This window comes from Diplodia corticola (genome assembly GCF_001883845.1).
Source record: "Diplodia corticola strain CBS 112549 chromosome Unknown scaffold4, whole genome shotgun sequence".
In the NCBI taxonomy this organism is placed as follows: domain Eukaryota; kingdom Fungi; phylum Ascomycota; class Dothideomycetes; order Botryosphaeriales; family Botryosphaeriaceae; genus Diplodia; species Diplodia corticola.
The window spans coordinates 150,392-167,502 of record NW_017971483.1 but is presented as its reverse complement, the minus strand read 5'-3'; the positions used below and the strand labels follow the sequence as shown (position 1 = coordinate 167,502).

Here is a 17,111-nt window from a genome sequence, read left to right as displayed (position 1 = left end):
ATACGTACAGTAAGTGCGGCGAGTTTGACTTGCGCTCCCCCACGCACATCACCATTCCGCGGCCTATTCTTTTCGCTACAGCGCGATATTCGAAGCATCCTCGGCGTAGTCCATCAGTGGCGCCCAAGCCTTGTGCGAAGCCAAAAAGTAAATTCCAGGGCGCAGGTAAGTATGTAGTAAAATTTAAGCCCGGTGAGGTGAGATAAGCGATGCCCACGGAGCCCAATCCGGCTCCGCCGACCAGTTGAACGTCAGATTGAATCCTTGTTGTTGAGCTAAGAGAACGAGCCGATCAGGTTATTAGAAGAGCCCTGCTGCATGTTTTGATGATTACCAGTTCGAGTAACTGGTTTTTTAAGATAGAAGGAAATTGAATATCAATGGCCACGCATATGCGCACCAAACGTTCGCTCTCTCATGAGGAATTACCAGTGCATGTATTATATCACTTACGGATACATTTGACAAACCACCCCAGAAAACCCTCCAGGGTATCTATGGCTCCTCTCTCTCTCTACCCAAACCGGAAGAGAAGAAAAAAAAATGCAATGCGCCCAACCCATACCCTCCCATTCCTGACCTACTAATAACCCCCCTGCTGCCGCTACTACTACTACTACTACTACTACTACCACCACTGCTGCTGCTGCTGCCACTACATTCTTTCCAAGCTACCTCGGCTGCTGCCGCCACGTCTGCTCCCCAACCACGAACGGCACATGATCATCGTCAGCATCATCACCATCACCATCGTCCAACAGGAAGCCCTCTCCCTCCCACGCGTCCCTGACCTTGACGCTCGCGTCCAGCTTCTTGTAGCGCACCTCCCACCGCAGCCCGCGCCACGCGCGCGCCGCGGGGCCGACGTTGACCTTGACGCCGAAGGTGGGCACGGCGATGACAACGTCGTCGTCGTCGCCGTCGTTCCTGCCGGGGTGCTGGACGTCTGCCGCTGGTGCCGGTGCCGGTGCCGGTGCCGGTGCCGGTGCCGGTGCCGTGTCTTCTCCGTGCGCGGCTGCGGTCGCTGCATCGTCTTCTCCCTCGTCTTCTCCCTCGTCGCCCTCCTCCTCCTCCATCGCGGCGCCGCCGTCGTGCAGGTCCTCATCCTCGATTTCCGTCTCGACGGAGGAGGAGACGGAAGCGGCCGGGGCGACGATGACGGGCAGGACGAAGCGGCCCTTGCTGCGGGCGGCGTCGGCGCGGAGCGACTCGAAGCGGGCGCGCATGCGGCCGGCGAGGGCGGCGCGCAGGGGCTTGAGGTCGGCGCGGCGGAAGGGGCGGACGGCGAGGGCGTGCGCCGGCGACGGGTTGCGGACGCGCAGCCACCAGCGGCCGTCGTAGAGGGTGAAGGGGGGTTCTTGGTGTTGGAGCTCCTGGGGTGGGGGGGTTGGGTCGTGTGCGGTGGCGGCGGTTACTTCTTCTTCTTCTACTTCTTCTTCCTCGGGAAGGAAGGGGATGTTGTCGTGGTCGTCGTCGTGGTCGTCGTCGTCTGTGGTGGTGCGGTCAATGTTTGGGGCTGATGATGGAGAGGGGCTCTTTGGCGGGATGACCATGGTGGGCTCCTCGCCGCGTTTGTAGGGCTGCCGACTCAGCATCCAGGTGTAGTAGGGCCAGATGTCGTTGGCGGTCTGGACGCGCTCGAAGGACACGCCGGCGGCGGTGAAGGAAGAGGGCACGCTGCCGGATACGTAGTCCAAGGGACTGTCGAGGAAGAGTCGCGGGAACAAGTGGCGCACCGGCGTGTCGAGCGAGGAGAGGTCGACGGTCTCGCGCGGCGAGACGAGGTTGGCCAGCCGTCGGATCAGCATAGCGGCGACGGCAATGCCCTCGTTGGTATCGAACGCCTCGAAGTTGGGCTCGAAGTAGCCATTGTCAGTGTAGGCTCGCTGGGCAGGGGCGATGTTGGGTGGCCAGAAATAGCGCGAGAAGCGGATGGCGAGCTCGCCGGAGCGAAGGTCCAGCACAGAATCGAGCTTCTGCACGAGGTTGTCGACCTCTTCCTCGCGTCTCTGGACTTTGTCCGCTGTGCGCTGCGTCAGCTGCAGCAGAGCCGGCTTGCTGATGGCTGCGGGCAGGCGGTGGTTTTGATAGACATGCCTGACGGCATTGCGCCTGGTCAAGGTCGGGTCCTTGTTCGTTTCATCTTCGACCCACGGGGTGCCTGAAGCTTTGCACGTAGCCATCAGCCTGTCTTTACCGAACAGGAGCAGAGGCCGTAGCACCTGAACACCCCAGTACTCAAAGCCCACGCCGCGCGATGGTTCAGGGTCGTCGTTTGTCACCCATTCGGCGTGGCTTTGATGGACGCCATGCATGCCAAAGCACTCTGGAATATCGGCGGCGGCTCGCATGCCGCGCAGACCCATGCCTCGGTGGCCCTCGATGAGCCTCATCATCACGGTTTCTGCCTGGTCATCACTGTGGTGGGCAAGGAGGAGGGACTCGATCCCGTGATCACGACAAGCTTGGCCGAGCAGGCGGAATCTGGACCGCCTTGCGAGAGTCTCCATGTTGGTGAGGTGCTTCGTATCTGTGTCTTCCGGCCATTGCATCTGCAGAACCTCGGAGGCAATTCCCAGCTTGTAGAGGTTCTCCCGGACCTCCAGAGCTTCCTCGTGGCTGCCCTTGCGCAGTTGATGGTCGACGATGAAGGCTGTGAAGACATCGGTGTCGTCGTCATCGTTGATTTCCCCGGAGAGATCGGCACACAGCGTGGCGAGGGCCATGGAGTCGACGCCTCCACTGACGGCCAGGCCTGGGTGGTGGTCAGTACAGTACCTTTGCATCTCGTGACAGGCGGCGCACGACGAATGAAGCGGATGCGGGCAGAACGCGGGAGCAGACAGACAGGGCAAGGTGGAATTACTGCCTCACTCGCGAGCTTGCGACTCACCCAGACGCGGGCTCCGGACGCGGACGCGAGGAAGCCATATCGAAGCTAGAGACTCGCGAAACTCGGCCACGCTGATGGGCAAGGCAGCAAGCAGACGGTTCGTTGGAGCGAACATCACATCGCGGGTCGAGAGCCACGGGCCGCATGCAGCGGTAGTGACGGGGCGGAGGAGAAGGGTGCAGGTGGTTGGCTATCGGGCCGGCGGCGTATCACGGGGCGGGCGGTCGAGGGCGGCGGTGGTGTCGCGTTTTCCGAGGCTGTCTGGCGCCTCAGAAGCTTAGACCACTAACGCCCATTCTTCGAGAAGACCAGAGAACTTTTTGTGCCCTCTTCTTCACCACGCCCGCTCCCGCCGCCAGTCCTCCTCCGTCGCGTCCCGTTCTTCTCGCACGCTCAGTACTTCGCCCGTCCGCCGCTCTCCGCCACCATGGTACGTTGTCTCTGCTCCGCCCCGCCGCAAGCTCTGCCCGGCTGATCACCTCGCCGAACAGTCGACCGCGATCAAGTCCGTCAAGGCCATTGCGCCCCTCCTCGACCGCATCCTCGTCCAGCGGATAAAGGCCGAGGCCAAGACCGCCTCTGGCATCTTCCTCCCCGAGAGCTCCGTCAAGGAGCTGAACGAGGCCAAGGTCCTGGCCGTCGGTCCCGGCGCTTTTGACAAGGATGGCAAGAGGATAACTCCTAGCCTCGCCCCCGGCGACAAGGTCCTCATCCCCCAGGTATGTTGGCGCAATCGCAACCCGCAGTCTCAGGCCGCGAGTCTGACGCGTCGCGCAGTACGGTGGCACCCCCATCAAGGTCCAGGAAGATGACTACTCCCTCTTCAGGGAGTCTGAGTACGTATACCCTCCGCCGCACCCCCCGTCCCGGCCTGGCTCTGACTTGCGGCAGGATCCTGGCCAAGCTCAACGAGTAAATCCGGCCCTATTTGTACTTTTCCATGTAATACATAAAAGAAAATACCTCGAGACGTTCAATTGGAGGCCCGGCGTTTGGCAACTCTGCAGCATACCGAAGCGTCTATATTCGAACTGTGTACTTTATGCTTTACGAACATATCTCCGCTCTACAACCTGTCTTGACCTTGAAGCACGATGCTGAATTCTACGCTCTAACAAAAGAAAATATGGCTGCAGTGGCCATGTCTTACCCCATTGGGATCTGCTGTCTGGGGGGCCTGCGAGCCAACGACCCGGCTTGTGCTATGCAATTGCTCTGTATCTTGATGAAACCATTGCTGGTACATGCCTACTGTTACAAGTCTATTCCTGCTTCCTGATCACATTAGTCCGCACCACCAAGAGCATTGATGGCCCACTGATAGCTCCCCAAGAATATCGCGCCTCCCGTGCTGATCCAAAACACCCTTGGGCCAATTCCCGAGAAGAAGGTCATCGGCCCGCTCTCCCTCAATATCGACGTCAGCAGCGGCACCACCTTCTGCCGCTGCGTCGACAGCATCAGGCGCGTCTTGAGCACGTCCAGCGGCGTCGTGACGCCGGCGGCCACGGCGCCCGCGACGGAGCCAAAGGCGGCGCCCTCGAAGGCGGAGACGCTGTCCTTGCCATTGGTGCGCCGGCTCCACTCCTTCATGCCCTCCCACAGCGGGAACTGGATGACGGTGAAGGGGACCTCGCGCATGATGGTGATGCCCCAGCCGCGGTAGAGCTCGCGCCAGACGTGCGCCAGCCCGTGCGCGTGGCGCTGGCGCAGGATGTGCTGCAGCGCCGCCGCCGACGACGGGTGCTGCGACGCCTGCGCCCGCTGCTTGACCACCTCGGTGGGCACGCGCACCGCGCACGCCGCCACTTCGCCCAGGCTCGCGGCGCCCATGTGGCTGAGCGGCTCGGCCCAGCCGCCGCTGCCCGGCGCGGCAGGCGGTGTTATCTTGGTGCCATCGGCCGTGTATTGTTGTTGTTGCTGCAGCTGCAGGGAGCGGTTGCGGCTGTTGGAGAGGGCGCGCTTGACGCTGTCGTAGGTGACGAAGAAGAGGGCGGCGCCGGGCGCGGAGCCGACGACGGCCGAGCCGATGCCGCGGTATATACCGCGGAAGCCGCCTGAGGCGATGAAGCCCTCGCTGGATTGCAGGCGCGTCTTGAGCGTGTCGAGCGGGAAGAGCGAGAGGTCGACGGTGGTGCCGGCCACGGCTCCGGCCTGGCAGGATGAATCACGAGGAAAGCGTCAGGACGGGGTCATTGAGGCGGGACGGTCGCAAGGCAGATGGAGAGAGCAATTACCAGCAGGGAGCGCGCGAAGGGCGACTCAACGCGCTTGGAGGAGGACATTGGAGGTTGTGAAGCTGACAGCGCGTCTGCGCCGGCATCGCAGCTCGCGACATTTGTTGGACCGTTGGACCCCGCTTATCGCGATACCGATAAGACCCCGCGCGTCATGGTGCCTGAGCTTTTCCGCCGACACATGCCGCTCCGCCGCCCTCTTCCTCCACCATCCTCACTGCGCTGGTCTGCTGCACCTGCGTATCCTGCTCCGATCGCGTCGCCAACCACGGCCGAGCAAGATACCAATCCAGGCAGCATGCTTCCGGCCGATGCTCGCCCTGAAGCTGACCCTGTCGCCAATATGATGACCAGCGCTGCAGAAGATCTCGACTCAAGGATGCCGATCGCGACGCAAGCTGGCGCTGAGCAACACGACAACAATGTGCAAAGCTGGTCCGAATACACGATGGCTAACCTTCCTGGCTTCGGCATTACTCCTCCGCAGCTCATTGAATCTTGCCCTCCTTACCCGGTCCGCAGCGGACCCAATTACAGAGCATACCATGCCCAGAAAGATGCAGCGTGGTCCCCCGATGGCAAGTGTGTTCTGCAGCTGAGCGAAGATAGGTGCCTGCGAACACATTTGATGTTCGTAAGTTTCCCCGGTCACTTTTTGCCAGAATGTCTAAATGATCAAAAGCGCAGGAGCCGCCGTCCCGCCTGATTGGCGTTCACGAATCACCTGAGTCCATCCGTGCCTTCGCAGCCGCTCCATTGTTCGACAGTGATGATCCGATGACCATGTGTGTACTTGCGTCTGTCAAGGAAGAGCCGATCCGCCTATTCAACATCAACGATCCAAACTCGGAAGTATACGCTTCATATCCTCTCATGTACGATACAGATGACGTGCTTCACATCCCGGTGGATTGTATCAAGGTGTTGCCGAACGGCCATCAGTTCGTCGCCGCCGGCGCCAACTGCTTAGCGAGGTTCGATATCGAAGGGAGTAGCTCAAAGCCAGTGGAACAGCTCTACACCCACAACAAATGTAGAAAGAAGAACAAGCTCAACCCGTACGCTCTCAGCAGCAAGATCTCGGCCATTGACTACCGCTATGACGGCGGAGTACTCGCCGTCGGCACCTGGGGCAACAAGATCGGCTTCTACGAGGATTTTGGCGTCGGCGAGGTCATGTCGGTCGATTACCTGTCTGAAATGCGCAGCCCCGATCTCGCCGGCGGCGTCCAGACTCTGCGTTGGAGCCCGGACGGCAACTACCTCTACATATGCGAGCGCATGTCGGACTTGCTCACCATATTGGACGTGCGCATGGCACTTCGTCAGGTATCCTTCCTCACTGGTCGTCACGCCATGTCGAAGCAGAGGCATGGCTTCGACATCATGGTCGATGACCAGGGCCACCACGTCATCGCCGGTGGTAGCGATGGTGCCGTGCGTGTCTGGCACAACCCTACTGCGCGCTCAGAGGAATTCACGGGACCTGATGTCGAGTGGCAAGCTCACGATGGTATGTTGTTCACATCTCTTTCAGTCCCGGCCCAGTTTGCGTGTACTTACTTCAATTTAGACCACATAGCGGCCGTTGCCGTCAACCCCATCTGGCCCGACTTTTTGGTCACGACGGCCGGATCTCGTCACTTCCCAGCCGAAGAGGATTATGACATCAGCGACAGCTCGGAGACCGATGAAGATTCGGACATGGATGATGACAGCAGCGAGGAAGATTCGGACACGATTGACAGCATCAGAGAGGAAGATTCCGACACGGCAGATGAGAGCAACGGTGGAGAGTCGCGCCATGGTGTCGTTTCACAGGGTCCGCGCGCTCCTGTGCCTAATGGCTGGATGAAGCTCTGGCGCTGGGACATGCAGGCAGGGTTGTTGTTGTGATGATATCCATACAAGTAAATCGAGGATAACAATCGTTGTCTGCTTGGTTCTTTTAGTTCCTCCATCTCTCATTTGCTTATTTTTTTTAAGCACCATGATCCTTGCGCGTACTATATTAATGTTGATGGGAACGCAGGTGAATCACTGATCATGTCCAGTTGTTTTCGGTGAAAGTTCTTGTTGAAGTTGGGTCGCCCTCAATTTCGTTCCTACAGCGACTAGTGACTAGTAGTCGCAGTACAATTAAGGATGGTGTTTCGATATCCCATGGTCTGATGTAGGCTTGGCTGTTGTTTGTGCACCTTGGTATGTCAACGGAGGGTAGTTGATCGAGGTTTGTTTTGTGAGGGCACTTCATTGGACCACAATTCAGTTCACCCAAAATTGGTGAAAACAGAGTGAAGAGCATTCGGTGCACATTTAAATGGGAAGTGCTGGCAGTGCTAGACATCTCAAAGCGGTCCTTTTAATTCACTTGCTTGTTTTGCAGACGAATCATTTCTCTAGAAATTTCACACACAGGCGCAGAGAAGATGGAAGAAAGACCAAATCTAGAGCAATAGTACAAGAGTATCGAAAAGAAGAGGGGCTTAGAGGTGGAAATAAGAATGGTTCGGTCTTTGTATTCACAATCCTAAATCAACGGGTATCCGGGTAAGGGCGCTGAACAGGAAGAATTCAGGACATCGGGGTTTCCACCCTTCATCCCAGAAGACTCGAGTAAAGGCCGCCGCTAAACGCAGAGGAGAGGATGAGCATCTACTGGAGCAGTCTTAAGTGCACTTGAGGCTGAACTTGGGCTTGCGGTCGACCGTCATGGCTCCCCACTTGGTCTCGTCCTTCTCCTCGCCGTTGTCGCCGATGGACGCGGGCTTCCAGACCTCGTCGGTGAGCTCGAAATAGAATGCGTTCAGGCTGTGGTGGTTTGGCGTTAGAAAGACGGCGCGCTGATAGAGGGCTGTCGGGACTCGGGAGGGATGCATGTGTACTCACCCCCACTTGATGGCGCCGCACACGGCCTCGTGATAGAAGGTCTTGGCATTGTCGGTGCCGGCCTTAGCAGCCTCGTAGTCGGAACCACCTGGACGGGACGGATTAGTTTCCATGGACGGGTAGAAAAAGGGGAGGAATGGAGATGGGCGACGCACCATCGGTGGGCCAGCCGGTCTCGCCGTTCCAGATCTCGGGGGCCTTGTCGGGGCCGCCGGCAACGTTCTGGATGTGCGCGATGGCCTGGGACATGTCGTCGAAGTAGACCTTGGAGGCGTTGGTGATGTCGGCGCCCTGCCAGTAGGCGAAGGCGTTGGCCAGGATCAGGTCGACGCCGCCCTTGACGACGGCGTCGCCGGTGCCGTCGGCCCACTTGTTCCACGAGTCGGCGGTGCCGACCTTGGTGCCCTTGGGCAGCACGGTGCGGACGTCGTTGATCTTCTCCAGCAGCTCCTCGCCGGTGAAGTTGCCGCGGTACAGCGTCTCGGAGCCGACGGTGACGGCGTAGATCTGGTCGGCGTACTCGTCGGTCGCGTACTGCTTGAGGGCCTTCTTGTCGGCCTGGAGCGATTCGTCGACGTCGGGCCTGTTTGGCTGCGTCAGCGCTCCACCAAACAACCTTATGCGACATGCTTAATCCGCGCGTCGCGGATAGAGGGGGCGCACGTACCACACGGCCAGCACGACCTGGAAGCCCTTGGCCTTCGCGGCGGGCAGAATCTGCTGGGCGAAGTTGCAGTCGGAGACGGAGTAGCCGCGCACGAGCTTGCTGCCCGTGTTGGCGGCGATGGCGTCGAAGTCCTTCTCGTAGTCGGCCTGGTACTTGCAGGTGCCGTCGGCCAGCTTGGTGCCGAGCGAGAAGCCGAGGGTGCCAGCGGCCGACACGGCGGCGGGGGCGAGGACCAGAGCGGTCGGGGCGAGGGTGGAAAGACGCATGGTATCGGCGGTGAAGTCGGGCGCTTGCTGGGGGGACGGGCGGGTATAAGAGTCGCGGGTGAAGCAAGGGCGATTGGATATAAATGGGGGTTGGGAAGGGAATGACAGGCACGTCGGGTGCAATGCTCCAGCCAGAAAGAATGACGTGGGTGGGCAGAGAGAGCGAGAGACGAGAGAGAACGGGGGAGTCGGGGATGATGTTGTTTGCTGGGCTGAGCTTCTGAAACGGCGGCAGCCAGTCGGCGGCTAGCTGGAAGCAGATCCGGGGCTTGGCTCCATGCACATCACCATCCCAAAAGGGGCCGGCAGCCTTATGGCCCCATGCTTCCTCTCCACCGTGCACGCCGCCCGGTATTGTCCATTTCCCATTACTCGATGCACATTACGCGTATACGACGCCCAGACAGACTGCTGCCCTGCCCTTTCCGAGCTCACCCCCTCGAGCGAGCTTACAAGAAGAGCCCACCCCCTCGAGCGGGCTTACAAAAAAAGCTCCACCCCCGCGAATGGACCAAGAGACGGCCGCCAGCTGATGTGCGACGCTTCCCCGCCTGGGACGCCTGGATCAAACCATCCATCGTGAATCTCGAACCGCCCGGGATCGCTCTCATTTCCTCCTGCTCACCTTCCGCGCCAAGCTCTCCGCCTTTGATCTGTGCGAGCGGAAGCTTTCCCGCGTGTGCACCCGGTCAATCTCGAACGGGCTCTCCTCGTACTGCGGCACCTCCCTATGCGTCGCCACCGAGTGGCCCGTCTTGATCCTCGCGAATCTTGGCTCCTCTTCTCCCTCACCACTGCCCGTCTCCGCGGCCTCCTTCTCATCCTCCACCTCCTCTCCCCTGCTCGATGGCGCCGCCTCGGACGAGGGCCCCGTGACGGGCTCCGCCGACTCGCGCAGGCTCCTCATGAAAGCGTCCGCCTCTGCCGCGTACTTGCACTTCATCCGGATCGAGCCGCCGTACTTGTAGAAGAGGAAGGGGAACGGTAGACACGCAAGCGCCAAGAACGCGGGGACAGTTGACGCCCAGTGAATCCCTATCATCCATGTCAGCAATCATCATGATTTACGCGCTACATGATCGTTGCCACCGTATCCACAAAACGCAGTGACTTGACATGACCACCACAACGCGCGTCATATCCGGTTGACGCAAAAGGGGGAGAGCGAGGCCATATCACTGACCTAAGTTGGCATACATCTACCATGCTCGGTTAGCCCAAGATATACCTCCGGAGAACAAAACCGTCCCGCAGCGACGGGGAAAAGAGTCTCACCTGCTTCGTGAAGAGCGGGAACGCAGCACCAAAAACAGAACGGAGCACCGAGTTCGCCGCCAGCACCGACGCCGCAAAGATCGTGTACGAGTCGATCAGGTAGTTCATCACGCTCAAGAAGATGAGCACCATCGAGAAGCCAAAGGGGATGCCCGCGGCAACGCTCGCCGCCCACGGCATCGAGGGGTAGTTTGTCCACGCGAACCAGAACAGGCCGAGCGGGAGGATGAGGCCGCCGAGCAGGCAGGGCGGAAGACGAGCCTCAGGAGGCGCATACCCGTCGTGCTCTTCCACGTTGCGCCGATACCGCTTGTCGTCGAACACGATGGTGTACACGACCGACCCCACCATGCCAATCGCGATGCCGATGAAAGGGAGCCCGGCGATGCCGGCAGTCCAGCCGCGCTCAATCCGGTACACGATGGGGTACGCGCCGAAGAGCATGTACAGAGTACCGTAGATGACTCCGAGGTAGATGGTCAAGAGCAGCACGATCGGCTCCTTGAACAGCAGAATCCATGGCCGAGACAGGCTCGTCGAAAGGGCTTCCTTGAGCGAAATTGGTCCTTGGCGGATCTCGGCCTGACTGAGGTAGACCTTGCCGGTCATCTGGGACAGTTTCGCGGCACGCTTCTTCAGGAGGACGGGAGCATATGTCTCGGGCATGCAGACGCTACCAGCGATCCACAATACCCCGGAGAAGATGGCCATGAGGCCTTCGATCCAACGCCATCCCTCGGCTTCGCCCAGGAAACCTCCAACAATTGGTCCGAGAACAGGTCCCATGAAAGGTGCAAGGCTGCCCGATTACTCAAGTCAGCATCGTGTTCACAATTCCGTGATTCATATTCAGGGTCTCTTTTCTCCAATGGTACGGGAAGCAGGAAAAAAAAAGTAATCTCCCAAAAAAAAAAAAACTGGAGAGTTTTGTATGAGAATGCTTAGACAAAGTCAAAGTCAAGCAGTCACCTTGAATCCATCGCTTTCGCGAATATTTGACCTGCAGCAGACTTTGGGCACAGTCTTTGAGCTGATTCCCGGACATTGCACTCTCACATACAACCAAATAAGAAGGTGACGTACCTGAAGATACTCATGCAAAGGCCACGGTCCTTCGCATTGAACATATCCGCAATAACACCACCGGCGTTTGTCAAAGGCGACGATCCAAACGAGCCGGCGAAGAAGCGCAGGATCAGGATCGTTGCTGTGTTCTGCGCACCCGCCGAGCCGGCATTGAAAAAGGTAAACGCCCCGAAAGTCAGGATAAACAGAATCTGGCGACCATAGAGTTCGCTGAAGGGAGCCTGCCGGGACGGGTTGTCTCACGTCAGTCCAGTCCCCTGACCACGTGCGCCATTTCCCTAAAACCTTCACACGAACGAGCTTACCCAGAGAAGCGGACCCAGAGCGAAGCCCAAGACGAAGAATGACATGCCCAACGTGGCGACTTCCAGACTCATGCCGAACTCCATGACCAAGCTGGTCAACGCTTTCCGAATTGGAACGCCACCATGTTAGCCCCATCATGTCTGCGCCCAAGACGGCGGCGGGGTGTGCTTACCTCCGGAATATGCGGAGGAGCAGAATGCCACGGCCAGCGTGGCCAGCGCCATGGTCACACTGAGACAGTACTTGTATGTCTTTGACCAGGTCATCGGGTTTCTGGGGTCATGCTCGATCCATTTGACCACGAAGGGATCTTCCACGGTTCCACTGCCTTCGTATTTCCAGTTCAGCACCTCGGGGGTGACGAGGGCTTGGTCTACGACGAGCTTCCAGTGCGGCACCGACCTGGGGCCCTGGCCAGACTCGACGTCGACGGCCAGCGCCACGGCCGCGTTCTTCTGCTCCGCCATTTGCTTATGGTCGTGGCGCGGACTTGGCGCGGGCGATTTGAGTCTGACGCTTGTTGCTTATTCGCACAGCGCGGCCGGCAGTTGGTGGGGTACGAGCAGCTGTAAGGCCAGCAACGGGCGTGGTCAAGCAGGGATGCCGCGCGGCGTCTGTACGTGTGGTTGAGGGGTTCACGATAATGCGGACGGCAAAAGCACCGCTACGCCTCGACGCCGGAGATCCAAGGTGAACCGGGTTCAAAGAGCCCAAGGGGGCGGATGGGGCGCAAGCAAGCAGAAAGCCGCGCGAGGAGCAGCAGCAGAGGGCGAAGAAGAAAAGAGGACTTTGCTATCTGGCAGATACCAGGTACGTCCGTAACGCCGGGCGATTAGAGTGGAGCCAGGGTAACCACAACGTGCAACCGCCTTTTTTTTCTCCTCTGGGGCTCAACGCTTGCGCCTCGAGAGGACCCAGCTCCGGGCTGCAGGGACTCCGGTGGCCCCGCGATGATGCAAAAACAGGTGAGCCGGCAGTAGTGGTCGACCCGTGTACGTCGCGAACGCTCCGCAGGGGCCATGCACACCACACCACCCACTTTCTTTCCTTTTGCTGCTCGTTCGCCTCCCTGGCGTTCCGTCGATTGCGCAGGCACAGGACAGGCTGGCAGCACGCTCTGGGCAGGCGGGCCGGCGGTGCTGTTGGTTGTTTGATACGAGCAATGCCGGTCGCGCTGTGCAGCGGCGCGTGTTGACAGGCACGCAGGCGTGCGTCAGCCGGTCGACGGCCGGCCTCAAAGCGGCCATCGCCGCAAGGATGAGGGCCAGGATCGCGAAAGATTCGACTGCGATGATCCCGACGAACCACACCGACGCTCCTTCCGGCAGCCTCCCACCCTCCCCAGGCCAAGCTCCCGAGATTCAGCACGGACAGGGCTGCCTCGGCAATTTCTTGTTGCTGGCCTGAAGCCCCAGAAGGCCCTGTGGCGCCGTGGATGCGTGGGTGCGTGGGTCGTCCAACGTGGAGCATGCGTCCAGCCCGCATGCCTGGTGATCAGCCCGATGGACGCCTTACGTGCTGCGCTCTGCACTCTGCTGCCCCTGTTGCAGCAGTCATGGCGTCTGCTGGGTGATTATGTGATTGTACGACGCTGGGTGTGGACCTCGGCACAGGCATGGCCCCAATAATGACCATCCTCTCGGCGAGCACTTGCCGCCTGCTGCACTCCGACTCTCTTCATGGCCTGGGCGAGCTGAACTTCACAAAGCCCGTCGACTTGATTGCTGGACAAATGTTTCGCCGCGATCCTCCCTGTCCCGACCCCACGGTAGGCGGCTCTGCTGACGGGCCGCACCCACCGTCGTAAGCAGAAAGGATGGCTTTCTCACGGCTGTATTCGGACATATGCTGCACATCCGATCATGCACTCGTGCCCGAATCGGTTCCCCAGAACTTCTGCACGCGAGCCCGTAGATTTTCTCCCACGAGCCATGTGAGGATCATGATCCCTTCTTGTGGCGCTTTGGTGACCTATCAGAACCCGCTTTCGCGTTTTGATTGGCAGTCATTGCTTGTCTATGACGTCTTGGCCGCCTGCCTGCACGGCTCCTTGCTGAGCTGCTGCACCCTTGCCACTGGGCAGCCATACGAAGACGATCATTTGTGATTTGGAATTATTTTCATTGACCGGCTACTCACAAAGCTACTCCTTAGGGACCGACGGCCTTCGAATGGCAACCAAAGTGAGGGGTGCCAGGGTATAGCACCCAGATGCCCAGGAGCGCAGCCAGGGCGCCGTACATGACCTTTGACATGGGTGGCAGCCGGCGCGTGGCTGGAGAGTCGACGGCCTTTGTTGGAGGTTACGTTAGCTACAGTTCAAAGCCGACAAGGACTAATACGCACACGGGCCTGCATCTCCTGGAGCTGTCCAGCAAGCACCCCTTTCTCAACGTCACCGGGCTGAACGTTCTTGCTTTCCAAAACAATTACTTCCTTGTCCTTCGAGCAGTTGCGAGCAGCTGAGATGGACTTGATGGACAACGAGAAATTGCCCTCTTGGTTGCCAAAGAAGCTACGAGAACATTAACAACGATGGACCAGAGAATTGAGAATTGAAAATCAAACCTTCTCGTCATGACGCTAAACCTCTTGATGTCTGTGAGATCGATAGGAGGGGCATCGGGGTCCTCGCGTCCTCTGTATGTAGCCTTGAAGTCTTCCCAGGGAACGAAGACGGTGGAGGTTGCCCCCGTCATGTTGGTTGGCGGAGCGACAAAGTCGTACTCATACGAGATGGTAGACTGCTCTCGGCCAGTATCGGGATCCGGCGGCAGAAGTTCGTTTTTGATATTGAACGTGTACTTCTTGGCTGGTGCACTTGGTCAGCCGCGGTCCCCGTAACTCTTCCGTCAATTGCAGCGGCATACCGTCAGACTCTGCGATCTCGATCTGGATGCCATCGTAGCCGTCGATGTTCCACGAGCGATTCTCGCCGGTTGTGCGTTGGCTTGCAAAGCCGGCACCGCCGAGAGTCTTTATATCGAGGTTGCCGTAGAAGCGGGCCACAGGCTTCGTTTCGGAGATGTCGAAATAAGACTTGGGCCTAGTGTCAGCCTATCCCTTATCGTCCGGCTTATGGCGGAGGACATACGTGCGACTTGCCGCCGCGGACACGATCATCCGAAGACGTCCAATCGGCCGTGTTCCAGACTCTGTTTCGAGGGCGTTAGCGTTGTTGTCCCGAGCGCGAGCGGGACGGGAGAGCCTGACAGGCTGCCACCAAACAAGTTGCACGTCTCAAGCGCCATTGTGTACTGATCTGCGTGGAGAATGTTTGGGACACGGGGAGAAGAACGAGAAAGGGGCCATCTTTAGGTTTGGGTTTCGTTCGTTTCGCGGAGGACTCGGGAAGCTTCATTACTCGCTAGTGCGTCATGACGCACGAGACCCAGCCCGAAGGCCAGAGCGCGAGCCGCAGCGAGAGGTGAGCTCGCTGTCCAACAACCAACACAAACACATGCTCCGCTGTCCGTCCTCTCTCGCCTCTGCACACCATGGCCACTTGCACGCCGGCTGACGAGCAGTTCTTCCACGATCCGTACAACCCGGTCTACACAATCGTGCCGACGAAGCCGGTCATCGTGAACCAGTGAGTGCTCTGCATCGCCCGGCCATCGCGCGAGCAAATGTCGGTCTGACCGCAACCACCAGAGACAACGGGTACAACCGCTGTGTGTTCACCGAGCGCCCCTTATGCGGTCCCTTGCTTTTTGCCAACAACGCCTCCGACGCGCGGGATCACTGTGCGAACGAGCGAAGTGCGTCTTCCCGCCGTCCGCTGTATTTGCCCTCTCCCTGACACTGCATCGCTCGCGACAGCTTTCTTGTCATGGCTGCGTCTCTCCATATATATGGCCATAGTCTCCATCGCCATCGTCATCTCGTTTCATCTCAAAGCCCAGCCCAGTGACCTCGGTGAGTTTCGTGACAGTTGTCGAGACAAAACAAGGCGCACGCTGACATGCGCAGAGCGACGCATGGCTCTGCCTTTCGGCATCGTATTCTGGCTGCTCTCTCTTGCATGCCTTGTCTCTGGTCTGACAACGTACATTCAAACAGTCACGCGCTACAGCCGAAGAAGTGCTCTTGTGCAGTCAGGGTGGAAGACTCAAATGGTAAGTCATGTGCTTAATAACCCTCCGCTTTGCGCTGACCACAACCAGGTCTTTACCGTGGTGGCAACGGCCATCGTTGCAGCCTGTGTATTGTTCCTCTCCACCAACGCAAAATCAAGCCAGTCAAGCAGATGAATGGCTTGCGAGGTACTCGAATCATTATCCTTTTGCAACCCCATGAAGTCCGTCTCAGCCTTCCCGTAGCGCCAATAAGCCATGATTGCCATCAGACGTCAAGCAGCGCCCAGGTGGTATCATCCACTGTCGAGTAGATCGTGCCTGCGCTAAGCAGCTCGTCGCCTGCCGTGGCAACATCCGCCAAGGTCATTCCTGTCTGCACCGCAATCGCATGCATCTGAAGGCCGTCATTACCTTGCGGCGAGACCCGCAGAGCGTTCCAGACCTTCTTTGCCCCATCACTGAGGTGGGCCGGTGCTCCTCTTTTGGCATCTGAGTAGCCGCCCATTGGCACATCGCCACCGTTGGCAGCGGCAGGCTTACTCGCGTCAGCGTTAAGAGGCCCTCGTGTGAAGTGCAGGTGCACAGCGGTAGCCTCGAGGAGGTGGTAGGAGATCTCGTTATAGTCGTTTATAGGGCGAATGATGTGCGCGACGACATTTCTCTTGTTGCCAGCCGACTTCAGCTTGCCCCAGACGCGAGCATAGGCATTTTCGACGAGGGTGGGCTTCGAGCCGTCGGCGGGTTCGAGAGGATTCGGAGCGTCGGCATCGATCCATAGCTTGACCTCTGTCATGCCCGTGCCGTCATCAAGCTTGAAGACGATGTTGACCGCCTGGTTCGAGATGTTGCGAATCTGGCCGACGAAGGTGATCTATGTCTGCTTAGCAACAGGCCTGTCATCCCACGGCTCGTCATCTATACCTGTGCTATCTCGGCCCCGTCAATGCTGAAGTCGGACTCCTGTGTGTTGACGGCATCGTTGATCTGCTTGATGGTGACAGGCCTTAAGGTATCTTTCCAGACTCCCTGAATTGAACATCAGTCATGTGGAAGAAGTTGCGAACAGGCCTTGTACCTTTGCCGCGCTTCCAGGGCTCTGGCTACTGTCCACCATGAAGCCACCTCCGCCAGCACCGCCTTGGCCGCCATACGACGTCGTCGAGTAATCGCCATAGTTACCGTACTCTGCTGCATGGCATAAGCTAAGTCCATTCCAGACATCGAGGTACACTGACACATGGTTGCGTTGGGTGGCGGAAAATGTTGTTGGATTCTCGGGCGGCGAGGCAGCGGCGGTGATTTCGGGTGACGCGCAAAGACGCGACGCGACGAACGCCCCGCTGTCAGGTGCGCGCGCCCCCTTATCGATAAGCCGGTATGTCGCGAGTAAAGCGGCGCCAAGACCGGGCCCCA

General features: G+C 58.8%; 9 protein-coding genes across 9 annotated transcripts; 3 read left to right on the top strand and 6 right to left on the bottom strand.

Moving 5' to 3' along the window:
- Positions 1-671: 671 nt before the first annotated feature.
- On the bottom strand, positions 672-3,008 carry BKCO1_400058 (pp-loop family protein; the record flags this gene model as incomplete). Its single annotated transcript, XM_020275722.1, has 2 exons — positions 672-2,755; positions 2,894-3,008. 2 exons carry the CDS (start codon positions 3,006-3,008, stop codon positions 672-674), a joined length of 2,199 nt encoding a protein of 732 aa, XP_020134371.1.
- Positions 3,009-3,320: 312 nt separating this feature from the next.
- On the top strand, positions 3,321-3,809 carry BKCO1_400057 (hsp10-like protein; the record flags this gene model as incomplete). Its single annotated transcript, XM_020275721.1, has 4 exons — positions 3,321-3,323; positions 3,385-3,612; positions 3,671-3,729; positions 3,785-3,809. The coding sequence occupies 4 exons, from the start codon at positions 3,321-3,323 to the stop codon at positions 3,807-3,809; spliced, it is 315 nt and encodes a 104-aa protein (XP_020134378.1).
- A 368-nt stretch (positions 3,810-4,177) lies between these two features.
- On the bottom strand, positions 4,178-5,178 carry BKCO1_400056 (mitochondrial carrier; the record flags this gene model as incomplete). The annotated part of the gene is made up of 2 exons (XM_020275720.1): positions 4,178-5,047; positions 5,131-5,178. 2 exons carry the CDS (start codon positions 5,176-5,178, stop codon positions 4,178-4,180), a joined length of 918 nt encoding a protein of 305 aa, XP_020134379.1.
- A 133-nt stretch (positions 5,179-5,311) lies between these two features.
- BKCO1_400055 (wd repeat-containing protein) lies at positions 5,312-7,026 on the top strand (the record flags this gene model as incomplete). Its single annotated transcript, XM_020275719.1, has 3 exons — positions 5,312-5,764; positions 5,818-6,643; positions 6,704-7,026. 3 exons carry the CDS (start codon positions 5,312-5,314, stop codon positions 7,024-7,026), a joined length of 1,602 nt encoding a protein of 533 aa, XP_020134376.1.
- Positions 7,027-7,799: 773 nt separating this feature from the next.
- Positions 7,800-8,952, bottom strand: BKCO1_400054 (glucan-beta-glucosidase; the record flags this gene model as incomplete). The annotated part of the gene is made up of 4 exons (XM_020275718.1): positions 7,800-7,941; positions 8,020-8,107; positions 8,175-8,602; positions 8,687-8,952. 4 exons carry the CDS (start codon positions 8,950-8,952, stop codon positions 7,800-7,802), a joined length of 924 nt encoding a protein of 307 aa, XP_020134377.1.
- Positions 8,953-9,559: 607 nt separating this feature from the next.
- BKCO1_400053 (mfs multidrug transporter) lies at positions 9,560-12,086 on the bottom strand (the record flags this gene model as incomplete). The annotated part of the gene is made up of 6 exons (XM_020275717.1): positions 9,560-9,987; positions 10,136-10,151; positions 10,228-11,026; positions 11,311-11,534; positions 11,619-11,719; positions 11,792-12,086. The coding sequence occupies 6 exons, from the start codon at positions 12,084-12,086 to the stop codon at positions 9,560-9,562; spliced, it is 1,863 nt and encodes a 620-aa protein (XP_020134374.1).
- A 1,683-nt stretch (positions 12,087-13,769) lies between these two features.
- On the bottom strand, positions 13,770-14,870 carry BKCO1_400052 (cia30 family protein; the record flags this gene model as incomplete). Its single annotated transcript, XM_020275716.1, has 6 exons — positions 13,770-13,910; positions 13,966-14,134; positions 14,188-14,431; positions 14,490-14,658; positions 14,714-14,774; positions 14,833-14,870. 6 exons carry the CDS (start codon positions 14,868-14,870, stop codon positions 13,770-13,772), a joined length of 822 nt encoding a protein of 273 aa, XP_020134375.1.
- Positions 14,871-15,116: 246 nt separating this feature from the next.
- BKCO1_400051 (uncharacterized protein) lies at positions 15,117-15,872 on the top strand (the record flags this gene model as incomplete). Its single annotated transcript, XM_020275715.1, has 5 exons — positions 15,117-15,211; positions 15,274-15,380; positions 15,442-15,537; positions 15,592-15,737; positions 15,786-15,872. The coding sequence occupies 5 exons, from the start codon at positions 15,117-15,119 to the stop codon at positions 15,870-15,872; spliced, it is 531 nt and encodes a 176-aa protein (XP_020134372.1).
- A 91-nt stretch (positions 15,873-15,963) lies between these two features.
- Positions 15,964-16,937, bottom strand: BKCO1_400050 (replication factor a2; the record flags this gene model as incomplete). Its single annotated transcript, XM_020275714.1, has 4 exons — positions 15,964-16,569; positions 16,620-16,724; positions 16,774-16,886; positions 16,934-16,937. The coding sequence occupies 4 exons, from the start codon at positions 16,935-16,937 to the stop codon at positions 15,964-15,966; spliced, it is 828 nt and encodes a 275-aa protein (XP_020134373.1).
- Positions 16,938-17,111: the final 174 nt, after the last annotated feature.